The sequence below is a fragment of the Melanerpes formicivorus genome, unplaced genomic scaffold (assembly GCF_026170545.1).
Source record: "Melanerpes formicivorus ecotype bairdi unplaced genomic scaffold, bMelFor1.0.p_v2 SCAF_11, whole genome shotgun sequence".
NCBI lineage: Eukaryota > Metazoa > Chordata > Aves > Piciformes > Picidae > Melanerpes > Melanerpes formicivorus.
The window spans coordinates 5,839,811-5,858,482 of record NW_027142363.1 but is presented as its reverse complement, the minus strand read 5'-3'; the positions used below and the strand labels follow the sequence as shown (position 1 = coordinate 5,858,482).

Sequence of the window (18,672 nt, the reverse complement as noted above, 5' to 3'; positions counted from 1 at the left end):
CTCCAAGTTACTCAAACACAAAGAAGGAAACGGATGCTTAGTAAGGCAAGAGGTTACTGTGCAGCCATAGATGAAAATGCACTGAACTACTTCAAATGGGAAAAAAGTTTTCTAGAGAAATCAATAAATTGAAAATATTTCCAAAGTACTACACAACTGCTTTTCTTTTGCTTCAAGTGTAGGGCCTAGGATACATGCTACTAAGCATAACATTGATGTGGCCTTAGATTAAAAGGTGTCCATTTGTGCATTGTAGCCCTACTGCTTAAGCTCTTTCTGCTCACCCACAGACTGCAGATAGCAAAAATAATAAAAATCCAAGAGTGTAACCCCACCTCTGCAAAGGGATCAGACAGAGCATTCATCACTCCTAGTGTACAGAGTTCTGCTTGCAGGTACTCTCACATGCCATTTTGGACAGGATAAGGAGGCAAGCATCATCAGATCCTGGGCTGCATCAGAAGTGTGGCCAGCAGGTTGAGGGAGGTGATCCTCCCCCTCTACTCAGCCCTGGTGAGACCCCACCTGGAGTACTGTGTCCAGTTCTGGAGCCCCTATAACAAGAGGGATGTGGAGGTGCTGGAAGGTGTCCAGAGAAGGGCCACAAGGATGATCAGAGGGCTGGAGCACCTCTCCTGTGAGGACAGACTGAAGGAGTTGGGGCTGTTCAGTCTGGAGAAGAGAAGGCTCCGAGGTGACCTCATTGTGGCCTTCCAGTATCTGAAGGGGGCCTACAGGAAGGCTGGGGAAGGACTTCTCAGGATCTCAGGTAGTGATAGGACTAGGGGGAATGGAATGAAGCTGGAGGTGGGGAGATTCAGCCTGGATGTGAGGAGGAAGTTCTTCCCCATGAGAGTGCTGAAGCCCTGGAATGGGTTGGCCAGGGAGGTGGTCGAGGCCCCATTCCTGGAGGTGTTTAAGGCCAGGCTGGATGAGGCTCTGGCCAGCCTGATCTAGTGTGGGGTGTCCCTGCCCACGGCAGGGGGGTTGGAACTACATGATCCTTGTGGTCCCTTCCAACCTTGAATGATACTATGATACTATGAATAACGCTGCACTGATCCGCCCTCACTTTGATAGGAGTAAAAGTTATGCAAGCTCATTATTATTTTGACAGCTACTGAAATGTTGTGTTTGCTAAGAAGAGAAACCTGGTTCCTTCATACCTTCTAACATACAGAATTTCAACTCTTGCAGCTGAACAACTACTGTTGCTTTTGGAAGAGCCAGTGCACACTGCAGGCTAACTGCTGATTGCTAAGGTATATCTATGCTTCTTATTTTACCCCTTAACTGAGTAACCATTTCACAGAAATGTAGTCAGTCAAGCTCGCAGAATACATTTCATATACTTTTATGCAAGGCATTCATTCAAATGCCTTTGTAAGTAGCCAGAAGTTTTATGTGACATAAAAGATAATTCTGATATTTAGCTGTAACTCTCTGTCATATGGATGACTTAATGTGGTGGCACTGCAAAGCTCAGTGAACCACAACATTTTAAGCTACAAAGGCACAGAGGTGGTTAGGCAGTAAGGAACAGTAAAGGTGAGTTACAGTTATCTTCATGTAATTATACCTACACAGAATAGTGACAGAATCAAATGTGAAAGCAAGGCACTACCACCAACTCTCTACAGTTACAGAGAACTAACTGCTATTAGTGTTCTTTGCAGAATGAAGCATTGATAGAGCTGTCATTGCTGAGCATGTCCTCCTTCTATGCCCATCCTTCCATTCTTTTCTCCCAGGTCATCTGCTGTCTTTCATGATACTCCCTTACATGACTACTTACTAACTAATGTTAGAGCCCTGAAATTTGTCCATTTTCTGAGTCCTGATTTTTTTTAATGCATAATCAAAGTAATCTCAGGCCAGTAGATCATAACAGATGAACTGTAGGTCTCTGCAAGAAGCTTTCACTAGATCTCCATGGGGAGGAAAGGGAGCCTCTACAACTGGACTGATTTAAACCTTGTTTTGCTGCAGGTGTTTAGCTCTTTCCCCAAAGTCCTCAAATGTGAAGAAAAGTTGTGCAAGATGTTTCAGTTTAACTAAAACAGCAAAGGCTGGCACAAGGGTGTTTATCTTTGTTACCAGTAAGGACCTGACCAGACATTAAAAGATCTAGTAAAATAATCATAATGAAAAGAAAAATAATTAAATCTGCTTTTTCCACAGCAATTGGCTTTTCTTCATTACTGACTTGTGGTGATATGCAACTGTAATGAATATGGGTCTCCCTTCAGCCCTCCAGAAATAAGAACTCCAAAATTCAGATTGGAAATGTGCAAGTCAGGACTTACTCACTTTAGTTTGCCCATCAGTCATGGGTAATGTAGACTTTGCAGGCTCGATTCTTCCCTCTCCTATCCCTTGTCACCTCACATTTTCAATATGGTTGCACAGCACAGTAAATGACAGTGAAACCTCTATTAAATGGGATTACTAAAACAATCTAATTAAACACTGACCACAAGAGAATGCATCTCACTGCTCCACTGCCATAGAAGATCTTAAGCGCTGGAGACTATGACAGCAGTGCTAAGATAATGACAACAGTCTGCATTTCCTTAATGGCAATTTGCTGACATTGAAAAGTAAATAAAAAGTAGGGGTTTGTATACTTCCATCCAACAGAGGGGGGAAAAAAACCACTAAAACAAACCAACAAAAACCAAATCCCTAAACCACCCCCTACATAACTTAGTGGAAGGATAATACAACTACCTGTAATGAACTCAGGGCTTTTTATACAGGGTTACTACTAATACCTAGGATTAAAATGCAGTTTTCAGATCTGAGATGTTGAGAGCAAACTCACCTCTAATTTACAGATAAAAAAGAGAAAGAAATGTTTATGCCCAGGTGCCAGAGACAAGAAAGGTAACTGTACTAGTGACAAGAAGATCTAACTACACTTCTTTACAACAGTACCACCCTAGTCACTCCAATGTCAGTGAAACAACAGGCAAAAGAACAAAAATCCTGTGGTGGGTGAAGCTCAATAATTCCACTAGTTTAATAAATAATGATATTCTAGATCTGTGTTTACAATGTTAGAATGCAAATACAGTATGGAGAAACTCAGACTGTACAGTAATCAATCTCACTACTAAACTTCCTTGGACTTTTTTTCTTTAATGCTCTTTCCCACATTCATGTGCACAACACATTTATGTTTAACATTTTTAGTACACTCTTCTCCCCATAAACAGAACTATGCTCTTAAGCAAAGGAATACAACCTGCAAGGCTCAGAGAAATGTGTCTAGTATCACCTAAATAGAATGGTTTCAAATTGGGTAGATTTAACTATGTTTCACACAAAATACCTACACCTTTACTACGCAAGGCACATCTAACCTCTTGCTTCTCCCTTTGGGAAAATCATCCACAGTAGAGAGAAGCTACTCTCAAACATATTAAGACAGACATTCACACACACTTTTCCAATTTTGTTTTCACAGAGGAGTGCCCAACCTTTGCCTTTATTTACTGCATGACCCCAAAACTGCCTCCTAAAACAGAAAGGAGAAAGAAAAAAAGGGAAAAACAAGATGGAAACCCCAGTAACTCACCCTCTGATCAGTGCAATACATACATGTAAAAGGTAATGCTTAAGGATAGTTTGAATAACAACAATGATTTAATAAACAAAATAAATACACTGAAATAAGGAAAGAAAGAATACATAATCATCTAAACATTGTCAAAGCAGCAGGTTAACAGTCATCTCAGGCAAGTTTTTCCACTTCCTTGCCTTTAAACTAAGCTTATGAAAAGAAACAATACCTACTGGTGTCTGCCTGACTGCCCACGCTGATGTATCTGTCATTTCCAGGAAGGGCTGTTTGATAGTAAGTTGCCTCTTCTAGCTGGGGAACCTTGGCGTTCTTCGCAGTGAGGAAAGCCACAGCCAACTCCAGATTGCCATTGCTATCCTTTAAGCATCAACAAAACAATAAGTGAAAGCCCCCTCACCAGTTGTTGATTTTTCTTAACAGCAAAGGACATTACAAGCAGTTTATATGATCCGTGACATATCGTATTTTCAAGTGAAATACTGACCAGCAAAGCAAGTTTACCAACTTGATGCATTCTGCATACCTTCCTATTTTAAACTAAGCCAAACATACAGTGTCTGGCAAAATTTACTTTGATGGAATTCCACTTATTTCAGAAAAAAAATTGAAGTACTGTGGTGTAGGTCAACTCTTCCTCCCCCACTCCAAGCATTATCAGTACACTCTCACAGGCTTCAACAGCAGTCAAGTGAATTCTTCTGAAAGGTCATCATTTCATTTCTCAAGCCCTCTGGAGAGATTGGCTTTTGAGGGGCAGCTGTGTACATATTTATGCTGAACCTAAGGCAACAGTACACATACATACACACATGACAAATTCACTAACCCCTCATTTACCAAACATAAGTGGCTAGCAAGCTCTGCTTTGAGGGAGAGGAGGATTTTCTGTTACATTTCTATATATAATTGGGGGAAACCGAATTTACAATGTTTGAAAAGAGTGGTGCAATAGCAAATCAGCCAAAGGCAGCGAGTTCAAGGCTTGAGCCTTCGATTACAGGCTAGTTATTCTAGGCTGTTGAGAGTAGCTCTCTAATTCTGTTAAGTAATAATTGTATTATTTCTAGTATTCAGTGTCAAAACAGTGAAGTGGCATCTTTCCTTGTGGCAAGATTAAGAAATCCAAAGTGAAATGGCTCAGATATTACCACAACTGGTTTGTAGCTAGAGTTGGTTCATTTCTCACTTTAAACTTGGACCTGAGCAGTAAGTTTTGTACTACCAACAGCTCCAAGGTACCTCAAAACACTTTATCAAAAGGCTAAAGGCAAGTCAAACCATTCCTGTCTTTTAATTTTTGGACATCAGAGTAAATTTTGTATCAGTGTTACAACAGACTGAGATTCCTTCTACAGTGAAGAAGCCATGAGTATTACTATCTTTTTTTTCTCCTGAAACAGTTCTATCCAAGCTGAGAATGGAAGGAAGGTAAAACAAAAGTGTGAAAGGATGAGGTTTTTGGCTTTCACAGGCAGCCAAGATGCATACATTCAGCTACAAGTCAGACATATCCATCTTACCTTTAGTGCCTGTTGTAGTACCTGGATGTCATTGATACCAGTGATCTCCCTCAGCTGATTTAAAAATGTTTGCTGGTGCTACAAACAAAAACAGATCATCAAAGTAAGAGCCAAATAACAGTAAAAGCAATTCTTTACAAGAGTATGCTTCTCTACAAACATTAAAGGTATTTCCATGTAAGATTTCTCTACCACAAAAGGGTATTCTATATCATAAAAGGGCATTCTATATCACAAAAGGGTATATATAGCCTTCGTTGTTCAAGTTTGTCTTCGTTTCTCCAACTTGGGCACTTTGAATTCTCAAGTGTAATGGGTTGGGTTGGTTGGTAAAGGTGGGTAAAGTTATTTAAATGACTAATTGATGATGGGTGACCTTATCCAACACGGTTTAAGAAGCCTATCTAAAGCCATAATTGGCCCTCCTGAGCAAACAAAACTCCATAGCTTGGTCTTCAAAGGAAGCAGGAGAAATAGATGACTAAACTCCCACTAAAACCAATTTCTTCGACTCCCAATTATTATCAACTCCACTATTTCCTCAACATACAAAACTCCCAGCCATTCCAACCTCACAACTAAGATAAATATTTGTCTTTACTGACCATATAGGTGTTTTAAGAGAATCCCTGTAAAAACCTTCACACACAAGAGAGCTTCTCGAGGCCGAAGCAAAGCTTTGGGAATTAGTCTTAACCCCTTTTCAAGAACAGCGGAAGCCAACTCTTCCAAATCACAACATCAGTGAGAATCCAAGTAACACTTCAAGTTAGGAAAGAAAATGAGGTTCAGGTTTTCTAAATAGTCACTTCATAAGAATTTTGAACCTTTTGTTTTCCCTACAACCCCCTGGTCCCACTCCTGTTTAGAGCCAAGAGACGATTCCCTCCGTTCACGCTCAAATACCACATCACAGAAGCAAAAAGCAGGCATTAGGCTGGAACAAACCTTGAACTCCAGTTAACCATTAAAACCATCTTAACCACTAAACCCCTGAAAATACAGAGGGCTGACCATTGTTCTGTACTAATAAATTCCATTCTTCCTGGGGCTGATGGGAAAAGGAGAAAAGCTTGGTGGCATCTGAAAGTGGTTTTTCTTTGTTGTTTGCCCACCACATCCTGAACTCAAAACAATAATTTCATCTCTAATGAGAGAAGATTTTGAAAAGTACAGGGTTTTATTTGGTAGACAAAAAGCATGTTTGCTATCAGTGGCAAAAAAAAAAATGGTCTCATCTTACTATACAAATTCAATTAAACAAAAAAAGAAAACTGTAATTGCCCTGCAGCTACTTCTAAAATGCTTCTCTTTAAGACAAATTATTTGGAATCAAATATTCAAACACCCTTATTCTCTCCTTATCAAAGCTTTGTAGAGAGAAGGAAATTAAGAGCTGCATGAATGCTGAATTCCCCAGTGTGAAATTAACCTGGCAGGCACTGCTTCATGCCCTAATAAGTTGAAATAGAAGGCATATAGTTCAGGATGTTTATGAATTACATACACAGTCTTCCCTTCATTTATGATCCTAAGGGAGACTGCTAACAATCCAATTGGCCTTGCCTCCCCCCCCGCCCCGTCCCTAAAACCCCTGCTATTGGCACAAGAAAAGTGAAGTGATGCGGGAAAACAAACTCCCACTCTATCCTCATCTCTCATTCCCTCATTGTTTACTCTCTGCATTTCACAGCACTGCACAAAGGCTGGACTTGTTTCCCCCTATAAAGTTGCTTGCCTGCCCCTGGGTCTGGCAAGAAGCAAAAGAAAAGAAATAAGACAAGTAATTAAAACAGCATTAAAAGTGGCAGGAGCAATTTAAGGGTAGAACACGGCATCAAAATGGATTTCTTTTTGTTATTTGCTACCAACATGGTCGTTAATAAAATGGGAAATATTTTCAGTATAAATTATTATGACAAGGCTTAACAAATTTCTGTGTCTTCCATAATGTACACAACACTTGGAAAGGCTGACTGAGGGATAGGCACTGCTCTTACCGATTGAGGAAACACAGAAGGGACATAGTTTACCAACAAACAAATCTCTTAGCAGTTCATAGCATTGGCTGCTAATTTATGAACACAGCTGTGACTTATAAATGTAGGCATTTGTAGTTTTTATCCAGATTCCAGCATTCTGGTGTAGAGCTGCTGTTCAAGGCCCCCTGCCCAAAGACATACACATGTAACAGATCAGAACCAGGCCCAGTGCTACTCCTTTCCCATTAAGATATGACTTAAGACCAAATGTTTAAGGCATTCAGATCCAAAATTTCTAACTGGTAATGAAGTGAACAACACAGAGACTCCATAAGCATCCTAGTTAAAAGTGAGAGAAATGAAGAGGAAAATTAACAGACATCCTGGATACCTTAAATGGAGCTGAACTGCTTTGGGACCACAAGTACCTAGTTCAGATGTTACTGCCTTTTCAGAGGAATGTCAACAAGCCAGCAGTAAACTTTCACTGAGTCATTTCAAATCACACAGAAGTTAAAGCACTGTAATACACTTCCCTTCCTAGAAGAAGGAAGGGAAAAGATAAAAATGAAGAGTGTAATCTCTTCCTACTCAATCAATGTGTTCTCTTAATACCTGCCAACAGACTAACAGGTTTTCAGAAACAGTTCTGGTAACTGCATAAGCCATCCAAAAATCCCTTCATGCACCGTTCAGCTGGTGACCTTCTCTTCCATGCATTCACCATTCTCTCCTCATCCTCTCACATCTGAATAAATGTTTATAAGCATCTGAGGGCAGGACAAGGGGCAGAGGATATAAACTACAGCACAGGAAGTTCCACCTCAAACTGAGGAGGAACTTCTTCACTGTGAGGGTCACAGAGCACTGCAGCAGGCTGCCCAGAGAGGCTGTGGAGTCTCCTTCTCTGGAGACTTTCAGGACGCATCTGGATGCATTCCTGTGTGACCTGTGCTGGATTCTATGGTCCTACTCTGACACGGGGGTTGGACTTGATGATCTTTGAAGGTCCCTTCCAACCCCTAACATCCCATGATCCTAAGATAGAGATGAGGATCTTTTCCATGCACAAGCCTTTCTTGCAAGTGTATGTTTAACTTTCCTGTTTTTCTCCTTCACTGTCATACTGATGATGCTGTCACCCATGAAACTATGTTAAGACAGGTAATTCTATGTCTTTTCACTACAAATGACATTGCAGGCAACTGCCATCAAACCCTTTCCTCATTCATTAATCAGGAGTCAAGATTCAGTTTTCTTTCTGCTTTTCAATTCACTGATGAAGTTTATGTAACACAATCATACCCATATTCAGAGAGCTGATGTTACTTAATTCTTGATGGAACTTTAATGTAGTGCATCTTTCCTGCACTGCAAAAGTCAAAGTGGGTAGAGCTTACTTGGTTTGAATTCTCCTCCTTTAGTATATGCTACTCTGGCATACAGGGTGGTTTAAAACAAAAAGGGAAAAAGAAGAAAATATTCTTTTACTATTACCAGTTACTGAAGTTTGGGCATCAATTTCTAATGCATCCAATAAATGCAACAGCAACTAACATTCAATACATCTGATTACATCTACCCTTGAAGTTTTACTCTTCCTGGAGCTTGGGCTGACTTCAGCTGAAGTGGTGGCAGCACATAGATCCCCCAAGGGTCTGCAAACACTAATGTAAATATACTTAAGAATTATGATCTTCATTCATTCAACAGTACCCCAAAGAGCTCATTTTACACTAAAGCACAGCTAAAAAAAAACAAGGCACTGGCATACTAGTTTTTAGAATGCTTTTTAATATATGGTAATTAAATCAGGTCAGTGAGGGAAGATTCAGAACACAACTCTGAGGACTAACAAATATGTTGCCATCTTTTTTTAGAACCAGCTCTTCCATCATTCCCCCTATTTTTCAGTGCAATTTAACAAGCAACCTCTCTTTCCAAAAGCAGATCCAAAAAGACTACTCTGGTGAAACAAGGTGCAAGCACTGATGCCAAGAAATCCACTTCAATTCTTTTGAATCCTATTTGCCTGTACCCACATCTTTTTGCCATCCCTAATGCTATAGCTGTCCTGAGATTCAGCTGCTGACAGCCCTCAATCCCACCACATCAGGCAGCTATCAGTCCCCCAGGGCTTTCATGCATGAACTGTTCCCAGCCTTCTCCCTTCCTGTCTCTCCAAGGTATGCAGTATGTATGTCCAAGCTTTCAACTCTTGGAAGATTTTAACTAACAGGAAATTCTCCCATTTTCCTGGATGGGAGCCAAATTTGTGCATAAGGAATGCATGCCCTTACTTCCAATGCTTTCCTTTTTCAGCCATTCCTTCCTTCCTCTCAGGAAATGCCCAATTAAGATTATCTGGTTTATAACCTCACACAATAGCAGATTCAGTAGCTGTGCCAGCACTAGTGGAACAGAAAAGGAGCTACACTTATCTGTTCAGGAAGATACTGTGCCCAAATTAGTTTCACAACAGTACTGTAAACGCTGATAACATATCAAAACCAGCAAGAAAAGTTAAATTACACAACAGCTTTTTTGGCCAGGGTAAATCTCCAAAGTTTACTGATTCTGAATAACACTGCAGATAAATTTGGGGGGAGGGGGAACAAAACAGCCACCTTTTGATCTGTTTCTTTTCTCATATCTGTGGCTTCTGAAGAAGCACATGGAAGTTCTGGCTTTGCTCATGGCCACAGCCAAATATTTGTGTTTGCAACACAAGCGTTTTCAAACTTAGGAGATAGAATGACCTTCGTCAGTTTCAAAGCACAGAAAAGGAGATGGCTCAACCCTTATGAGGAGAAGAGAGGGCCTAGTGCCTCACCACACAGTTTAAACAGTACCCAGCAAAAATCAGCTGTGGGAATCCTGTCCTGCCAGGGATGAATACTTGTGCTACAGACAAAGAGGGGGGAAACTGCACATGTTAAGAACAGCATCCTGACTCAGTCCCTCCACACAAAACCACCTTATTTTACTTGCCAGTGCAACTCTGATTTATAAGAGCTATTTGTTGGAGGAAAATTTGAATGCCAATGCACAAAATGTTTTATATTCAAGACAATTCTAGTGTGATTTTACCTGGAGAGGACCTGCTCATGGTACAAGCTACAAACAAGCAGCTAACAAGCTAGTTTCCTGAAGTTATGTTGCTGTACTGAGAACACAGAGATTAGAGGGATGTAAACCTCTAGAAAAAGGCTTTAAGTTTCTGTGACAAACAGACAAAGTAAGAGCACACTAAAGACCATCAATTACTTCTGTGGATGTCATTTTCTGCCACATTACTCATATCTGCCATGAGCAGTTCAAAGGCCCACAAATACTACTGAGTATTATGGCTTCCAGCAACACAGATGAATCAGTTGTCTTCTAAATGAACTGTTGGGCAGGTTCCAAACAGGCAAATAAAAAACTACTCTGTCCACAAAGATATTAAGTTGAAACACAGGGAGAAATGGTCAGCTCTAGAAGGCTTTGTTGCATGCCTTTGCTGTACTCAAGATTTTCCTGTGCAGAAAAAACATACACATCAATATGTAAATGTAGAAGTGTGTATATGTGTGTGTATATATATATACATATATATTTAAAAGCAAAGCACAAAACCCAAATTAAATCTCTGCACTGAGTTTACAGTGTTCACTCTTATAGTACATCCTAAAGCACAGTGGAATTAGGTTCCCTTTTACTGGTATCTGCTAACTGGGTTTCCCTTTGTTCAGTCATGAAAAGAGAAACCTCTTACATGACATCCTCTAAGAAAGCAGGTAAAGATGTATTTTTATACATGCACAAATATAAAAATAAAGGCACTTCAGCTTTGGCTTGGACAAAATCACCTGTGAAGAGCAAAAGGACATGCACAGAGACTGTAGATTTTCACTCCAGGACTCTCCATGCTGACTGCCAAAGCCTGCCAATTACAGCAGCAGCTTGTATGAAGTGGTAATTACACACCTGCAACTGGACTGAGAGCAGACTCGCTTCAAGGAAGCAAAAGGACACGCTGTACAACAGGAATCTTTCAACCAACCACTACCTGGACCAAATATCAGTTTAATGGCACAAAGGCCTGAGTGCATTTTAAACCACCCTCATGATTTCTCACACCCTCCTCTGTGCAATAGAGAGATTCCCAGTGGTAATGACAGCAGCTCTAAAAGATTCATTAGCTGCCACAAAACCAGTGAGTTCTTTAATGTAACTGGATGCAAGCTAAATGTCACGTTGTATTCACATGGCCACAGAAAACATTGTATCTCATAAAGCTTCCTTTGGGTTCTCACACACTCCAGTAACTGCAGCTGCTCCTACCTGAAGCCGATGTGGGATTAGCTACTGGGGGCACCAGCACACGGTACCTGTAATCTACATATGCAAATCAGAAGGATTCCAGTGAGTCCATTCATGGGCAACATCTGAGTAGTGCCATGCCCCAGGGGCACACTCCAGTCTTAGAATCATAGAATCATAGAATCAATAAGGTTGGAAAATATCTCAGAGATCAAGTCCAACCTATCACCCAACACTCTTGGTTCACACCCTAGTCCCACCTCAACGCATTGAGGCCCTCACATCAAAAACGCTGCCAAGAACAAGCACAAGCAAATTAAAACCACTGGGCTCAATGACAGGTGACATTATACAGATAGAAAGGAGGATGACAACTATGCAGCTGTGTGTGTATATATCACACCTCACTGCTTTCAACTGTAAGTTTCCTTTTTTCTTCCGTGCACAGACACTTGCCATCATGCCTACGTTATATTCTACAGTGTCTACCCAGGAAGCACCACCAAGACATAAGCTTTCTCCTTACAGAGAAGGCTTTTGCCCAAAGGATCAGAATTTTACTGTAGTTGCTATTAAAAATGTCATGTTGAGTGTCTTTTAAACAGTTCCTGAAACCTTGTCTTTCTGAGGTCTAAACAATGATGCTGAGATCCACATTTTAACTTTCCCCTTTGAGATATTTTCCTTTGCATCTCAAAGTTTGACCCACCCCACCACACACAAGGTATTTTGGCTCATACTTGAGATCTTTAACAGTCCTTTCATCACTTGTTTATTATATGTCAGTGGAAGGCCAAGACCTACCTTTCAACTGCAGAAGACAGTCTCACCAGCCCATTCAAGTGTTTAGCTTTTTTATGCAGCTTTGGTGGGTTTTGGGTTGGTTTGTTTGTTTCTCCCAAATAGCCATCATGACACTCTCACCCTGCTCTGCACAACACAGAAGAGCTCCCAAGAAAACAAAATCAAGCTATCTCCTCTGTTCTCACTTTACTGCTGTGATATTAAGGACAACACCTGCAGGAAAAATACAACCAACTCCAGAGGCTGCCAAGGTCCTCAGATCCCAACCTCTGCAATACTTGCAAGCAATCAAGTTTGAAGGGGCTGTCAGACAACAAGCTGTGTCTAACAAGTCCACTGTTCCTCCCAGGCTATGATTCCTGCTAGTGCTGGCCAGCCTAAGCTGGTGTTGCCAGACACTAGCCACTCCTCCCTCTGAAGTGTCACTTGCCTGAACCACCTGAAAGCCAGACCAGGCTCTCAAATCATCAGAAAGTTGCTCTTTGCTTTTAATTAATTTTCTGCTGACTTAGTGAGAGTCAAGGGTGGAACAAGGGAGAGAACAAGACCAAGATGAGGCCTATTTCCACTGGACTAAACTGTTGTGCAGAAGCTGTCTTACAAGAATGAAATGGGTTTCTGCTAATTTTAATCCTATTTTTATCCAGTGAGAGAAACTAAGCAGGGGGGAAGCCTTCTGCAGCCCTCATCCTACTTAGGCACTACTGCTGAAAACTTACACCAAGAAGATGTGCATATATCATAGTATCAGTCAGGGTTGGAAGGGACCACAAGGATCATCCAGTTCCAACCCCCCTGCCATGGGCAGGGACACCCCACACATAGGTATGTATGTATGTGTGTGTGTGTGTGTGTGTGTGTATATATATAAATTCATAATTTAACAGGGATCTAATGCTCCTGGTATGCCTTGGTGCTCAAAGCTGCACACCAATTAACTCACACACCCAAGCCCACCAGCTGAACCCCTGTATGCTGTTCTCCACTTCCAGGTTTAAGCATTCACATGCAGGAAGACTTCATTTACTGCAACTGTTACTGGTATCAAAGACCCCACCTCACTTCAAACACCTCCACTACACATCCTAGTGAAGTGACACCAGGGAAGATTTCATACACAATTTTTTCCACGCAAAAGTGAGACTAGCACAGCACAGAAATCATAAAGAAAAGGTCTATCTTACCAAGAGTTCCTGGTATTCAATAACAGGGTCACATCTGGGCAAAGGGCTCAGCTGTCTACTTTGAGGAGGATGGGGGGGTGTTAGGGGAAATGAGAGAAAGCCTTTCAATGAAGCCTTTTCCATTTAGACCAATTTAAAGAGAAACAAGAATGAAAAAATCACTACACTGATTCCCTACAGAAATGGGCCTTGTAATCACAGAGTGTGGACATACCCACACACACTCACCTTCCTGTCTCTTCAGACCAACAGCCCTGGTTGCCTGACACCACCTCCAGCAGCTCAGCCCAGCCCCAGGGCTCAACAGCTCCGGCAGCACCCCTGGGCTCCAGAAGCTGTACCTAGCAGTATGGCCAGCTCCCATGCAGCTCCTGATCATGTTGTCTGCTGCTGCCCACTTCCTGGGCTGAAAGAAATTAGGTGAGACCTACACAGAGGACTAGGGAGGAAGAGCAGAGGGGAGCAGCTCAATCCCACTGCAGATAGGTCTTTCAATGATTAACTCTTCCTGAAGCCTCAATTGAGCTTCTTCACCCCAACTTTTAAACTGTGGTACATTACCAGAAGAAATTCCACCAGAGAAGTTATGCACCATTATTTGAAACATGCAGTAAAAGTATTGAAGCTTATCCTGCCCCCTACTAACCATTTAAAAAACTCCTGTGAAGAGACACAGACTGTGAACTTGGGGGGAAAGAGGGATCAATTAAGCTCTGCAGAAGAACATGACTACAGACAAGGGTACCCTAAAATCCAGGGCAGTATCTAAGAGGTTCCCTGCAAGGTGACAGGTTTCTGACAGCAGTGCCAGAAGCTGCTGGCATGTGCTGCATCTCTGCAGAAAGCCCACTGGAACACCCCAGTCTGCCAGCCTATGAAGGTCAGCAAGCAGCTTTCCTCTGCATTAGGTAATAACCTCAACAGACACATGCAACATTAGAATTCAAATGAAGCTCAAACACAATGGAGACACTACAGTATTTAAAGAGGTGCTGAGATTTGTTCCATGCCATTTTACTACCTCACAATCAAACACTAGATTCAGCAGTGCACTCCACAGAGGGCCACAGACACTTTCTCAGCCATTTTCTTTCAAGGAGAAAGAGACAAGCTTGAGAATCTTTGGGTATTTTTTCAAAGGGACCTTGAATTACCCAATTTTGAAATGCACATTTGCTCAGCTCCCAGGAAAGCTGAACATGTATGTCCTCTGATACGGGAAGACATGGTCTCCAGAAACCTATGACAACTTCCAACAAACAAAATTTCCAGCTCATTTCTATTCAGTAAGGTCATGAAGCAACAGTCTTGCACATCTTTGCAGGAGAGAGCAGGCAGCTGCAGGCAGCTGCAAACTCCTTCCTACAGCAACACTGCAGTCTGTACACTGCACACACACCCCCTCAGCCAGCACTAGGAAGTTGGTAGCTGATTTACTAGTCTTGAAATCGACCCCAGAAAAAAACTTCCTGTCAATATTCTAATTGTGGCCTTCCAGTATCTGAAGGGGGCTACAAGAAGGCTGGGGAGGGACTTCTCAGGATATCAGGTAGTGATAGGACTAGGGGGAATGGAATGAAGCTGGAGGTGGGGAGATTCAGGCTAGACATGAGGAGGAAGTTCTTCACCATGAGAGTGGTGAAGCCCTGGAATGGGTTGTGCAGGAAGGTGGTTGAGGCCTCATCCCTGGAAGTGTTTAAGAGCAGGCTGGATGAGGCTCTGGCCAGCCTGATGTAGTGTGGGGTGTCCCTGCCCATGGCACGGGGGTTGGAACTAGATGATCCTTGTGGGCCCTTCCAACCCTGACTGATACTATGATAATGTACCAAGTTTGCAAGAGCTGGTACTGGTGATGATGGGGAAATGTGTTTATCTTTACCACAGATAAATCCAGAGGTCACTCAGCACTGTGCCCAAAAAAGCAGCACAGGCAGCTCTAGGCAAGGGGACAATTATGGCCAATGCAGGGTTGTCATAAGAAGATGCTCTATAGCTTTCAGCACCAAGTCCCATGAAATACACACAAGACTAGGGAGAACTTTTCAAAGTAATTAAAAAAGTTGAATATTTTTTAATTGCCAAACAAGTAAAGGAACACAGAAAGAGGAGACTAGTTCTAGCATCCCACTAAAGGAAAGAGGGGAAAAAAAAGAAGTTGTAGTTAGGTTTTTGAATTACAAAAGCACCATTACCACCATTAAATAATTAAAAGGTTCTAATGAAAGAAAAGAAAATGGCAGTGGAAAAGTCTCCCAATGACAAGAGCATGGTCCTCAAACAGGTGAGAAATTGCATGAGACAAGCAGAATATGAAGAAAGATGTCAAGTAGGAACACAGTTAAGGGAAAAGAAGGGGAAAATAGAAGGGAAACAACTCTGCAAGCTGTCCAAAGGCTACTTGGGGTTGTTTATTTTTTAAGTTTCTCAGAAAATAATCATATAAGAGAGAAAGTTTTTAAGCTTGTAAATATTTTCCCATGACTCTGTGACACTGAGACAAAGCAGAAGTCAAAATACTGTGTCCAGTTCCAAGCCCCTTAGTTTAAGGACATTGAGACTCCTGAGTGTGTCCAGAGAAGGGCAATGAGGCTGGGGAGAGGCCTCGAGCACAAACCCTATGAGGAGAGGCTGAGGGAGCTGGGGTTGTTTAGCCTGGAGAAGAGAAGGCTCAGGGGAGACCTTCTTGCTCTCTACAACTACCTGAAGGGAGGTTGTAGCCAGGTGGAAGTTGGTCTCTTCTCCCAGGCAACCACCAACAGAACAAGAGGACACAGTCTCAAACTGTGCCAGGGGAGGTTTAGGATTGAGGTGAGGAGAAAGTTCTTCACAGAGAGTTGTTGGCCATTGGAATGGGCTGCCTGGGGAGGTGGTGGAGTCACTGTCCCTGGAGGTGTTTAGGAGGAGACTGGATGGGGTGCGTGGTGCCATGGTTTAGAAGTCACGAAGTGCTGGGGGACAGGTTGGACTTGATGACCTTGAGGTCTTTTCCAACCTTATTGATTCTATGATTTGCAAAATACAGAAATGCTTCCCTGTCATATCCCAAGATCTTGGGGAAAAGATGAAACAGTATTCCCTGCCCTGAGCACAGCACTGATGCCCAGGCATTTGAGAAAGTGTTAAAAATTAAAAAGGTGTATTTCCAGCAGCTGTGGCCCCAGGAGAAATTCCTTTTTCAGAGGAATAAAATGAAAATGAACACAAAAGGAAAGTGGAGTAGGAGTCTGCTCTTGCCCTCTCCTCCTCCTCTGAATGAAGAATGCCACTTGCCTGTGCATACCCTGCCTTTTCCAGCTGCTCACTTCAAAGCCCTCTCAAAGCACACCAAGCATACACTGCAACGTAAATTAATTCTATTTTCCATTTTCACACTGCAATTTATTGATTTTTCCCTTAATCCCAGTAAAACCACAGCTAAATCAACTGGTCAGAATCATTTATTTATTTTTAATTGAAACTTTATTGACATTAAGAAAGAGACATTTTTAGGTTAAGAATAAGAATGTTTCAGCACAGCTGTCTGACTTCTCCTGAAGTCAGCAGTGAGCAGAACCTGCCTATCACAAAAGAATCATACACAAGCTCAAGTGTAGTATTTACTATTCTTCAAATACAATAGCAGGTATTAAATCTATCACTGCAATCCACAATTCAAAACTTCTGCTCCTCACACTCAGACCATCCTGTTGTAATTAAAGACCATGAGGTACAAAGCAATGACACATCAGTTGGTAGGAAGGAGCAGCAGAGGCATATGATGCCACTGTATCACATTCATTTCAACAAATTCTGCCCAGACTAAGGTAAGATGGAATGGAATGTGCTGCCCAGGGAGGTGGTGGAGTCACCATCATTGGAGGTGTTTAGGAGGAGACTTGATGGGGTGCTTGGTGCCAGGGGTTAGTTGATTAGATGGTGTTGGATGATAGGTTGGACTTGATGATCTTGAAGGTCTCTTCCAACCTGGTTTATTCTATTCTGTTCTAAGATTGTAGCCAGGTGGGGGTTGGTCTCTTCTCCCAGGCAACCACCAACAGAACAAGAGGACACAGTCTCAAGCTGCACCAGGGGATGTTTAGGCTGGATGTTAGGAAGAAATTCTTCATAGAAAGAGTGATTGGCCATTGGAATGTGCTGCCCAGGGAGGTGGTGGAGTCACCATCACTGGAGGTGTTTAGGGTGACAGGTTGGACTTGATGATCTTTGAGGTCTCTTCCAACCTTAGTGATACTGAATACTATAAGAGACTGGATGGGGTGCTTAGTGCCATGCTTCAGCTGATTAGATGGTGTTGGATAATAGGTTAGACTCAATGATCTCAAAGGTCTTTTCCACCCTGGTTAATTCTACTCTAAGTGACACTTAGTCACTACTCTAAGTGTCAATTAAACTTAAATAGCCACGGATCATGCCTTGAAAACACTAATACCTCTCTGAAAAGCTTTTGCTAAATACATTATTCTTGTCTACATGTGTTTACTGTACAGATTAACAATACCTCATGGCTAATTAAAAAAAAGGGGGAAAAAAGCTTTAGTCCAGGATATTCCAAGGATAACCTGCATTTGCTTGACAAGTAAACTTTGATAAGCTTGATTATTGCCAAAGAGTTGATAACAAACATTTTAAAACAAACGTTGTGTGAGGTGTAATATCTTTTTTTACATGAAGAACCCATCAGTTAAAATAACACAGAAATCTGCTATACACAAAAGCATCAAGCCAAAGCTGTGTGTTTCAGAACAACCACCATTGGAATTTGTGGTTTACATATACAAATCTGTGTCAGGTGATGTTTCCAGGCTTAACGTATTTGCTCTACAGCCTACAAGCTGTTTCAGGTCTTAAATTCTTTGTATTCCATCTCTCTAACATCCTTACTTCAGAGCTTAACACTGTGGAGACTCAGTGCTGTCAGCCTCTTGTAACAGTGGTGTTGCTGGTCAAGTCCCATTGTCAGGGAACATCATGTTTCAGGAAAACGTTCATGCTAATGGCTTTAAAGGTGCTCTTGAATTTCATCCATTATGGCAAAGAACAGCTAGTGGCATTTTCAAAGGAAGGAAAACTACAAAACCCAGCTGAAAACAAGTGTCAGTGCCCTCTCATATTGCAAGAGTCCACATCTAAATAAATCTAATATTTTATGATTTTCAAATGCTTGGAATCAGTGGTGTTACTAAACACAGGAAAAATCAGTCCACAATTAAACACATAAGAACTCACAAAGCCTGCCTCAGATGACTGCAGTCACAACATGGTGTGTCAAGCTGTCCTTTATACTTGGGTTC

At 41.8% G+C, this 18,672-nt stretch overlaps 1 protein-coding gene across 3 annotated transcripts in view; it reads right to left on the bottom strand.

Annotated features, from left to right (window-relative positions):
• The window catches only part of USP25 (ubiquitin specific peptidase 25), a 96,890-nt gene that overhangs the window by 69,797 nt on the left and 8,421 nt on the right, over positions 1 to 18,672 (bottom strand). For all 3 annotated transcript variants that reach the window (XM_068144444.1, XM_068144443.1, XM_068144445.1), the window contains exons 2-3: positions 5,107 to 5,184; positions 3,799 to 3,943 (exon numbers count right to left, since the gene is read on the bottom strand). In XM_068144444.1, the coding sequence (XP_068000545.1) occupies positions 3,799 to 3,943; positions 5,107 to 5,184 (223 nt within the window). The remainder of the gene's footprint in view (positions 1 to 3,798; positions 3,944 to 5,106; positions 5,185 to 18,672) is intronic.